General features: G+C 40.7%; 1 protein-coding gene across 2 annotated transcripts in view; it reads right to left on the bottom strand.

The window, feature by feature from the left end:
* Positions 1–2,245: 2,245 nt before the first annotated feature.
* The window catches only part of prss12 (serine protease 12), a 153,114-nt gene continuing 143,120 nt past the window's right edge, over positions 2,246–12,239 (bottom strand). For both annotated transcript variants that reach the window (XM_028804991.2, XM_028804990.2), the window contains exon 13: positions 2,246–3,555. In XM_028804991.2, the coding sequence (XP_028660824.1) occupies positions 3,248–3,555 (308 nt within the window). In that variant the 3' untranslated portion in view covers positions 2,246–3,247. The remainder of the gene's footprint in view (positions 3,556–12,239) is intronic.

Raw genomic sequence — 12,239 nt, forward strand, 5'->3', positions numbered from 1 at the left:
CAGTGCATCCGGAAAGTATTCACAGCGCATCACTTTTTCCACATTTTGTTATGTTACAGCCTTATTCCAAAATGGATTAAATTCATTTTTTTTCCTCAGAATTCTACGCACAACACCCCATAATGACAATGTGAAAAAAGTTTACTTGAGATTTTTGCAAATTTATTAAAAATAAAAAAATTGAGAAAGCACATGTACATAAGTATTCACAGCCTTTGCCATGAAGCTCGAAACTGAGCTCAGGTACATCCTTTTTCCCCTGATCATCCTTGAGATGTTTCTGCAGCTTAATTGGACTCCACCTGTGGTAAATTCAGTTGATTGGACATGATTTGGAAAGGCACACACCTGTCTATATAAGGTCCCACAGTTGACAGTTCATGTCAGAGCACAAACCAAGCATGAAGTCAAAGGAATTGTCTGTAGACCTCCGAGACAGGATTGTCTCGAGGCACAAATATGGGGAAAGTTACAGAAAAATTTCTGCTGCTTTGAAGGTCCCAATGAGCACAGTGGCCTCCATCATCCATAAGTGGAAGAAGTTCGAAACCACCAGAACTCTTCCTAGAGCTGGCCGGCCATCTAAACTGAGTGATCAGGGGAGAAGGGCCTTAGTCAGGTAGGTGACCAAGAACCCGATGGTCACTCTGTCAGAGCTCCAGAGGTCCTCTGTGGAGAGAGGGAGAACCTTCCAGAAGGACAACAATCTCTGCAGCAATCCACCAATCAGGCCTGTATGGTAGAGAGGCCAGACGGAAGCCACTCCTTAGTAAAAGGCACATGGCAGCCCGCCTGGAGTTTGCCAAAAGGCACCTGAAGGACTCTCAGACCATGAGAAAGAAAATTCTCTGGTCTGATGAGACAAAGATTGAACTCTTTGGTGTGAATGCCAGGCGTCACGTTTGGAGGAAACCAGGCACCGCTCATCACCAGGCCAATACCATCCCTACAGTGAAGCATGGTGGTGGCAGCATCAAGCTGTGGGGATGTTTTTCAGCGGCAGGGACTGGAAGACTAGTCAGGATAAAGGGAAAGATGACTGCAGCAATGTACAGAGACATCCTGGATGAAAACCTGCTCCAGAGCACTCTTGACCTCAGACTGGGGCGACGGTTCATCTTTCAGCAGGACAACGACCCTAAGCACACAGCCAAGATATCAAAGGAGTGGCTTCAGGACAACTCTGTGAATGTCCTTGAGTGGCCCAGGCAGAGCTCAGACTTGAATCTGATTGAACATCTCTGGAGAGATCTTAAAATGGCTGTGCACCGACGCTTCCCATCCAACCTGATGGAGCTTGAGAGGTGCTGCAAAGAGGAATGGGTGAAACTGACCAAGGATAGGTGTGCCAAGCTTGTGGCATCATATTCAACAAGACTTGAGGCTGTAATTGCTGCCAAAGGTGCATCGACAAAGTATTGAGCAAAGGCTGGGAATACTTATGTACATGGGATTTCTCAGTTTTTTTATTTTTAATAAATTTGCAAAAACCTCAAGTAAACTTTTTTCATGTTGTCATTATGGGGTGTTGTGTGTAGAATTCTGAGAAAAAAAATGAATTTAATCCATTTTGGAATAAGGCTGTTACATAACAAAATGTGGAAAAAGTGATGCGCTCTGAATACTTTCCGGATGCACTGTAAAAGCACCACAAATGCATCAGTATGTCAGCATTTTGCTTCACCACATCGAACCATTCATGAAACATCGAAGCACGCACATCGATCTCGTAGGATCCGCAAAGTGGCTTTCTGTCACATGTAGATAGTAAACAGAGACTCTGACATCACATTCCAACTTTTATCACACTGCGCCCCCTGACATTCAGAGGACGCGTCAAATGAATGCTGGAAACGCGTGACAGCCATGATGTGTGCGCGTCTGCGTTCTGAGCGTGAAGTATAAACGAGCCCTGAGAATGCACTCAGAGGACACTGGGAATGGGTGGCAGCCATGATGTGTGCGCTTTCTGAGCGTGAAATATAAACCGGCCCCATGCTGCACCCATGTCTGCTTGTGAAGGGACCGCAAGTACACCAAATATTTTGTTGGAACAATTTAAATGCTTCTTTGTTCTTCAGACAAAACCTGGGCACACGCAGGATGATAGACAAGTCTGTCTTGTGAGTCCCTGAAATAAACTGATGTGGAAATGTAATTTTAATCTTCTAGGGTTAAACTGGAAAGAAAAATGTGTTGTAATATGTCCTCAGTTCTCAGTTTTAAAGGAAACAAAACATCAACATCAATAAGGAAATAACTTGTACTTCATGTAAACTGATAAAGCACCCATCCAAAATATTCTACATACAAGTAATGGCTTTAAAATAAACAAAAATGTACAAGAAAAATACAAAAAGAGCACCAATGTTAACACTTATAATGCAATTTCTTTAAACAGGCTTTTATAATACTGTATAACGGCAAGCAGCATTTTTATCATTTATTTACATACAGTATATGAGAAACCATATTGCTAAATATAATAAAGAGGCTGTGTGGATAAAAGGTAGTTAAAGACATAATGTAACGTGTCAATTGAAATGTTTTTCTACTTTGGTCCATACTGTTATTAACCATTTTATAGAAAAAATGAAAAACAATAAAACAGCTGTGAAGCAATCAATGACTGTTTAAAGCATAGATAGATATGGAAGACACTATAAAAGCTGCTATATGCAATATAGATAGATAGATAGATAGATAGATAGATAGATAGATAGATAGATAGATAGATAGATCTGCAATATATGACAGATAGACAGACAGACACTATATAATATGGTACAGAGAACACTGTGTTTAAATGTGTTCAGTAAACACAAAACAAATAATTTACCAGCTCAAAGATGTAAATCCTCATTTCTGGGACATCAATACACTCACACAAATTAAAATGACAGCACCGCTCCTAACCCATCAGACGTCAGGTTGTTAGACTCCACACACTCCAAGTGTTTTTCCCCCTGCTCTCTGCAGTATCGCACACATGCATGTGAAAGAGCTGACAGCATTCAGAATCCAAAGACAGGTCCCTGAGCGTTATCAGGACATGGCTGTGGACTGGGGAACTGCTATCAGGTTTCATTAAATGTTTTAATTTCACCTAAGTGCACAAAGTCTTGAAAAGTACTTTGTTTAATGGTACAAATGTTTAAAATGACAGGCACTGTGTGCACGTGTAACAGGCTGTGCCAAAGAGACCGTTGTCCGATGTCTAGAACAGACTTTTTCAGCTTTTCACATTTCACAGTTTGGTCACCCGCCTGATCCACGTCACAAAGGCTGACACTTTGGTGTAAACACCAAGTGAATCCTGGATGCGACAGCCGTGGCCCCAAGATGTCACCCCATAAACAACCCAGCTTCCTTCAGGCCTCTGGCACACAAGTGGACCACCACTGTCTCCTTGACAGCTGTCTGCACGCTTGTCCTCCTCCACATTTCCCGCACACAACATCCTGCTTGTGAACTGAGTAGCATAGCGTTCTTCACAAAGCCTTCTAGGAAGCAGAGGGACTGGTGCTTGTTGTAGAGTTTTGGAATAAGCCCTTCCTGTGAAAAAATAAGAGCATAATTTGTTAAGTGTCTTGAGATTTTCCTTCCACGTCCCCTACAATGTAAGTGCTAAGTATATTGGTGTCTGAAACCCAGGATGGACTGCTGTCCTGTCCAGTGTTAGTTCCTGCATTCAACCCGACACCACTGAGATAGACTTAGGACCCTTGTGACCCTGAATTGGATTAAGTGGATTTAAGATTGTTATCTTGTGCATTGATAGTGAATCACAGCTGCTCTAAACATTATAAAGTAGGACTGAAATGTACAGTACATACATAAATACACAGACTTCAAACCCATGTAAGCCATTTCAGGGTCACAGAGATCAGATCCTACCCCAGGAGTAACATAGTCAAGACATAAACCACCCAGGATGGGCCAAAGTCTTTGGTAGGGGACACTCACAGACACACCGTCACTCACTCACTCACACCAGGGCCAGTTTAGAGTCATTGGTTAACCAAATCTGAACGTCATTAATCATGTTGTGGGCCCTTTGTTCATTTTTCCTATTGTTTTTGCACCCTTTCCATTGGGGTTTGCTCATTGTAAACCTAATTCTATCATTTAAAGTCAACTTTAGAGTGTCATTGAATATGTTAAAAACTATTTCATGTCTTAGCACAACACCATTAGAGGTGGCGACAGGTTGTGAGTCTTCTTTGTTTAATGTTTTCAGAGTGTTGCTATGCTCAGACTGATACAATTGACGTTCTCTTTACTTTCTTCTTCTTTCAACCTAGGAAACATGACAAAGAGTCTGAAATGTTTTAAAACAGGGAAAACATAGAACTGAAAGTACTAAAACATAATATTTTAAGTTAAACCTTACATACCATGTAAATCTACTTCCTCAGGTGGTTCTCCAGTCTGTGTGGTGGGGTGGCTCACCCACTTGCACACCATAAAAATACCAAAGTACGCATTTCATCTCACCTTCGGTCTCCCACACTTTTTCAATGCTAACTTTTTCCCTTCCTGTTCAGTGAGCCCAAACCACAATTATACTTGACTCTGAACTCCATTACTGCTCCTGACCTGAGATGAATTTAAATTATTAGAGTCAGGAGAGCCTTGAATGTTTACACGAGGCCAGACCTCCCCGTAGTCACAGTTGGTAAGCTCTCTTAGTAGCCTTAGAAAAGGTGCTGGGATGGAGGGATATCTTGATGGAAATGTAGTACTGGGGTGTTGTACCGTGTTAGCCGTTATGGATGTCATCAGAAGTCAAGTAAAATGACACCTTTTATTGGCTGACTAGAAAGATTACAATATGCAAGCTTTCCAGGCAAATAAGGCCTGATGTAACAGAGAAATTGGAGTTCCCTGTGTTTATATACACACTAGGACAGGGGTCTCCAACACGTCGCTCGTAAGTTACCGGTAGCTCGCAACCCCTTTCCAAGTAGCTCACCAAAGGGTTAATGAATCCTACATAAATTTGAAAACTTGATTAGTCAAATTAAGGGTGAGCGATCTTTCAAAAAATCATATCACAATCCACAATCTGAATTGCAATCTATCTTTTCAATGTGGCATACACTTAAGGGAATATCCGGACTCAAACTCATCAAGACCTAAGTAACACTTTATTTTAAATAACAAACAAAGTTGAATTCAATTGTTCTCTCGTTCGCTAGCTAAGCGGAGTTAAGGTACATGCTCCAAAGCTGCCAAGTGAGTGAGGAAGGCCTCTCCCCTCGGCCCGCTCCGTCTCTCTTGGATTCATGCAAATAAATCGGTACCGCAAGTGAACTATAATACAGAGCGAAATAAGAGAAGTCACAAAATCAACCGGAATGTTCAAGCAAATTATAGAAAAAAACAACCCGATCTAAATCCATTAAGTAGTTCTCTAGTTTAAAGCGCACAGACAGACAGACAGATATATTATATATTAGTAAACCTTCAAAATAATGTGCAGTTAAAGTCTCAACAGCATTCTCAGCATTTCTGGAGCTTAGTACAGCCAGATAACTATAATAATCTTCACCAAGCAGCTCTGAAAATGTCTGCTTTGTTTGGGTCTCCATACCTCTGTGAGTCTGACATGAATGTGATGAAATCAAAGTTCAGAACAAGACTGACAGACGAACATTTAAATGACTCCATAAGAGAAAACCTAATGGGCTCCACTCCACCAGACACCTCTCTTGTTGACTCCATGCAGTACCAGTCATCTGACTAACTGAAAAACACATCACACATGCAACTGGACATGTGAATAAAGTGACACAGTGACATGGAACAAAATGACAAATGAATCTGTGTATTTGTAACTGCATTGCTTTGTTTTGACCGCATTCATGTTTTAATTCAATAGTGTGAGATACACTAGAAAATGCATACAGACATACAAAATGCACTTGCAGGTGAACTAGATATTTTTTTTGTGATGTTTTATTGCAAAATGTGAGTTGTGGACACCAACATTTTGAAAATGTTCAAGCAAAACAGCTTATTTAGTTCATTTAGGTTGAAATAAGCTATGAGAATAAACATTAGAAAACTTGAGTAGCTCTCGGCCATTTTCAACTTGTAAAAGTAGCTGTCAGGGGAAAAAGGGTTGGAGACCCGTACACTAGGACAACATTGGAAAACCTTTAAATGAGACGTCTTACATGTAAAGAATGAATAGACCTCTCCAGGCTAAGATTCATTTAGCAAGAGAGGAGAACAATGTCTACTCAAGATCTTTGGATAAGATAACTGTCCAACAAAGTCTGTTGAAGTTTCTGATGAGTTTTTCAATACAATGTGGGCCTTAGAATAGTCATGTCTCCATGGCAGGTATTATACCGCTCGGTGAATAGGGATATCCCTCTCACATTATCTATTGACAATGTGCTACTGCCTACTGAGGTGGGGGGAAATGACGATTTGGTGCAGGAATTTCGAGCTAGGAGCCATGCATCTCCACCATTAACCAGGAGGTCACTGGCCTCTTATTGAACCTACAAAACAGAGCGTCAAGCACTAAGGCACCCATACAGATCACCTTCTCTAAAGTTTCCTAGGGGACTTTACTTATTCTTCAGTTGAAACCTCTCTCTCAATCTTCTATCCTTTAACAATAAGGGGCTGGGGCACCTTTTGTTTAAGGAATTTTCCACCCAAAAATGATATTTCTTTATATGTTAATTTCACCCTATAGTTTATAGTGGTGGCAGAGAAAAAATATCATCTCATGTTTTTGTGAAGAAAGAAAATAAAGTTTCTGATAGAATGGGACCCAACACTGACCAAAGCTTAACAATGTGAAAAACATCCAAAAAAAATGTGTAGAGGCCTGTCTTCAGGTCAAAAAGTCATAGGATGCTCTAGTTTCCTGTTTATGATTTGCGCTATTTATTCTGGAATTGACTATTTAACAATATTTTAGGTAAAAAGCATGTCTTTCTCATGTCTTATGTTCTCATGTTAAATAATCTCGCTCCATCCTGTATTTCAGAATGTCTGACACCTCACACTCCAAATCGTAACCTTAGATCTTCAAATGAGTGTCTGCTTAGAATTCCAAGAGCTAAACTTAAAAGAAGCAGTGAGGTGGCCTTCTGCTGTTATGCACCGAAAATCTGGAATAACTTACTGATAGAAATTCGCCAGGCTAATAACAGTGGAGCACTTTAAAAAACTGCTAAAAACACATTACTTTAACATAGCTTCATTTTAGTGTCACTCTGATATTCTGTATATGCATTTAATTATCATTTTTTCATGGCTCTGCAGTCCATACTAACTTCTACTTTCTCTGCTGTTCTTTTTCTGATTTTTCCAATTGATCAAAGCACCGTGCATATCCTACATTGATGGATTGAAGGCCAGAAGTCCATATGACCGTCATCATCTAATTCTTCCATGTGAAGCACGAAAACCATGAGGACTGATTGAGATCATTGATGTTAGGTAAAATGTCGAGAGGGGGCTGGGTGGTCTCGGGGCTTCAGAACCCCTGCAGATTTTGTTTTTTCTCCAGCAGTCTGGATTTTTTTTTGTTTTGTTTTTTCTGTCCTCCCTGGCCATCGGACTTTACATTTATTCTATGTTAATTAGTGTTGCCTAATTTTATTTTATATTTTGTCTTTTGTTTCTCTTTCTTCATCCTGTAAAGCACTTTGAGCTATATCATTTGTATGAAAATGTGCTATAGAAATAAATATTGTTGTTGTTTTGAGCATATGACATGTAGATTATGCAGCACGAGTAAGCGGAGATTTTGTTTTTCTTTTTTCCTTGGACGTTGCTCACATTGTTTGCTGTTGTCTAGCATTATTAGTACTAGAGTGTTGTACCGTGTGCAATCTTTTTAGTTAGCCAGTAAAAGGTGTCATTTTGCTTGACTTTTCTCTAGCATTATTAGAAACTGTTATGTTCTTTCTCCATGAAAACATAAGATTAACGTTTTTTCTTGGCCACCGCTACAAAGTACTATACTTTGGGGTAAGTGACACATAAAATATACAATTATTGGCAGTGTGTTTGCTCCTTTAAGGGCTGACTGAGTGCACCTGGAAAGTAGCAGAACGTATGCCAAGATGATTTTCCTGGACTACAGTTCTCCTTTCAATACTATCCACCCGGGAAAACTGATCAAGAAGCTGACAGACCTCGGCATCCCAACTCCCACCTGCAACTGGATCCTGAACTTCTTGACAGAAAGACCACAGGTGGTGAGAATGGGAGGACAGGTGTCTGCTGAGCTCACAGTCAGCACAGGATCCCCACAGGGCTGTTGCCTAAGCCCTAAACTTTTCACTCTGTGCACTTATGACTGTGTCTCCAACCAGGACAACACCATCGTCATTAAATACGCTGATGATACCACCATCTTGGGGCTCATCAAGGGGGGAGAATGAGTCAGGGTACAGGACCCTGGTAAACAACATTCTTGTCTACGTGGGGGAGAATGACCTCATCCTCAACATAGACAAGACCAAAGAAATAATATAGGACTTCAGGAAGAATCCTCCCCCTCTACAGCCTCTTATCATCAAAGGGACTGAGGTGGAGAGGGCCGACAGCCACAGATTCCTGGGACTGCAGGTAACATCAGACCTAAGCTGGACTCTTAACACCACAGCCACAGTGACAAAAGCCCAGTAAAGGCTATATTTCATTAGGTTGCTCAGGAAAGCCGGATTGAACCATCGCCCTCTCACCCAGGCCCACAGAGGACTGATAGAGAGCATTCTCACCGCAGGTATCTCTACCTGGTATGGGAACACCACACAGGCAGAGAGGAAGGCTTTGCAAAGAGTCATAAAGACTGCGGAGAGGATCATAGGGACAAAACTTCCTTCCACAGACTTTATGTACGCACATCGTTGTCGGAAAAGAGCAGAGGGAATTATCAGGGACTCACTCCATGCAGCTCACTCTCTGCTCAGACACAAAAACTGTACGTACAATCTGAGACACAGCAGAGCGGACAGCATCATCACTCACAGAACAAGGTTCTTCAATAGCTTTTTCCCTGCCACAGTCAGTCTGATGGCAAAACAAAATTATTGAATATGTGTAATAACCTCACACTACCTCACTTCACTTGTCATGTAAATGACGAGTGAAAAATGTGCAATATTTTAACTGTGAAATACCTACAATATATTGTATTTTTTTTGTGTAGATATTACCACCTTTCTGTATAATGCTGGTATAATCTATATTATTTATTATATTGTTTTACTGTTTGAAATTTTTTTTTTTTTAATGTTTTACTATGACTCGGACAGAGCTCTGCACAAGAATTCCAATGTGCTTTGACTGTTGGTTTAATGCACAAATGGCAAATAAAAGAACCTTGAATCTTGAACCTTGCATGCAGATAGATGATTATGAGAGAGAATGAATCAGAACAAAAAGGGGTTAAAAGGGCTCAGCCATCTCAGTGTCAACGAACATGCTGCAGTCTAAAACAAGAAAGTTAACGGACCTGGCAAATACGTTTTAAGTTAAATAAGTCAGTCAGTCAGTCAGTCATTATCCAACCCGCTATATCCTAACACAGGGTCATGGGGGTCTGCTGGATTCAATCCCAGCCAACACAGGGCGCAAGGCAGGAACAAATCCCCAGGCAGGGCTCCAGCCCACAGTAGGGCACACACACACCAGGGACAATTTAAGATCGCCAATGTAACTAACCTGCATGTCTTTGGACTGTGGGAGGAAACCCACGCAAACACGGGGAGAACATGCAAACTCCATGCAGGGAGGACCCGGGAAGCAAACCCAGGTCTCCTAACTGCGAGGCAGAAGCGCTACCACTGCGCCACCCTAGGTTAAATAAGTTTTATGTCAAATAAATCTAACAAGAAATGAACCCTAAACCAAAGTCAACACAGACTTACACAAAGAAGTTTTGATTTCTTTTAAGTGATCCCAACATTGAGATAGCAAGAATACCAAGTTGCCCTCTAAAATAGTTGCTCTCTGGTGACATCATTTGTCACTTTGATGACATGAGATGGCAATCAACTATGAACGATAACACAGATTCAAAATGATGGCTGAATGAAATTACTGTCATGATGTGAAATAATCTTCTCATATAATACGCTACCGTGGCTGTCCGTTTGCCTGTCTATGATATTAAATCACCTGCAGCTCGCAAACCATTTAACCTATTGACCTGAAATATGGTACACATATACAGTACTATGTGACGTCTACTATCTGCTTTTGGGGTGATGATTTTTATTACTCTTTTTATTTTTATTTTATTTTACTGTAGAATCAACTCTCAGTGGTGGCCAACAGGACGGCCGTGCGACACATGCCGTCACTTCCTCTACCCCTTCATCTCTTAAATCATTCTTGAAGCAGATTGAAGACGCTTAAGTGAAAAATTAAGAAAAATGCACTAAGTAATTGCAATAAAAAACTGACTTAATCAGTATTAACGTGAAAAGATATCAATGAAAGAAGAGAAGAATCGGGCCGCTAGGGTGAAGAAAAGAAGAGCTGCTCAGGAAGCAGCAAGCGCATCAACCTCTGAGCAAACGAATGCTAAACGTACAGAGAAAGAGAAGGAAAACTATAAGTCAAATGTATTCACTGCATGGTATCTTGCAGTATGCCATTATTGGTTGTAAATAAAGCAAAACCAAAATATTGATTGAAAATTATGCGTGGAATTGCATCAAAAATGAAAAAGTTATCAGGTGTATAACAGTGCACATCGGTGGCCCCATCTGTCCAGTCTTAATGCAGACAACATCTTCTTTTGCCAGTGTAGGCTTTTTCTCGCAGTCTTCAGTCCTCCATCTTATAGCAAATGTCAGACACCTCTGTCACTTGTCAGCAGGGCAGCCTTTCAAAATGCTTTCATGACATTTCATAAAGTGCCCAGCATTACTTTTAAGATTAAACCCAACTGCCCCTTGAGGTCTTCCTTATCAAGTAGTTACCCTGCCTGTCTGGTGGTGTGCTTACAAATAAATGTAATATTATGTATGCCAAAAGCCTAATATATCACAAGAAAGACTAATTACTAATTATTTTTCTCCTAATCTAAAGTGGCAATGAAAAATGTATAAGGACTGAAAGTGAAGAAGATGACTGGGGGCCAGCGAGTCTTACAGAGCCTGTCATTGTGTGATATGATGAGCTCGCAGTTGCAGTTTACAATGACAGAGCCAGTTGTTCACTTGGGGAGATAGGAAATTCCTTTTAGCTCAGTAGGACAGGCTGCTGCTTACAACTTGGAGACCCCGGGTTCATAGCCAGCCTCACTGTGTGACGGTGTGAAATGCAGAAGGACAGGGGGCTCTGAGTGAACTCTTGCTGGTGTCAATGACAGAAGATGCCAGACAAGACAAAAGCTGCTCATTATAACAAAGACTACAACTCTTGTCAGCTGATTAAGCAGGTGTATGAAATGGATTGACAGATTTCACTGATAAAGAGGTAAGAGAAACCAAAGAAATGGAAATATTAAAGATATAAATATAGGAAATAGAAAAAATGATGGAGGGATATCTTGACGAAAATGTAGTACTAGGGTGTTGTACCGTGTACCGCTATTATGGATGTAGTGAGAAGTCAAGCAAAATGACACCTTTTATTGGCTAACTAGAAAGATTACAATATGCAAGCTTTCGAAGCAACTCGGGCCCCTTCTTCAGGCAAAGATGTAAAACTGAGACTGGAGTTCCCTGTGTTTATATAGACACCAGGACAGATACAACATTGGAAAACCTTTAAGTGAGACATCTTAAATGTAATAAATTAATAGACCTCTTCAGACTAAGATTCATTAAGCAAGAGAGCAGAACAATGTATGGTCAAGATCTTTGGATACAATAGATAACTGTCCAACAAAGTCATTTGAAGTTTCTGATGAGTTTTTCAATACAATATGGACCTGTAGTCAGGTTGTCTGGGTCAGTCTGAGAAATGAAAACAATCCTCATATCTTGTTATAAAACTCTTTGTCTCTATTTAAACCATGTTGTTGAGTTTGCTTCCTATTCTTTTCTCTCTTGCTGTGTTCTGAAGTTGCCCATAAGCATTGTGACTTTAAAATCCCTCTCACAGTGTCCATGGCTGTTGAAGTGGGCTGCTTCAGGAACATCTGTGTTGACATGCTTGATGTGGAACCTGTGTAAATTCATTCTTTAACGGAGTGTTTGTCCAGTTTCTCCATTGTCTGCATCTCTCGGACTGACACGGACAACCTG

Source organism: Erpetoichthys calabaricus, chromosome 7 (assembly GCF_900747795.2).
Source record: "Erpetoichthys calabaricus chromosome 7, fErpCal1.3, whole genome shotgun sequence".
NCBI classification, from domain to species: Eukaryota; Metazoa; Chordata; class Cladistia; order Polypteriformes; family Polypteridae; genus Erpetoichthys; species Erpetoichthys calabaricus.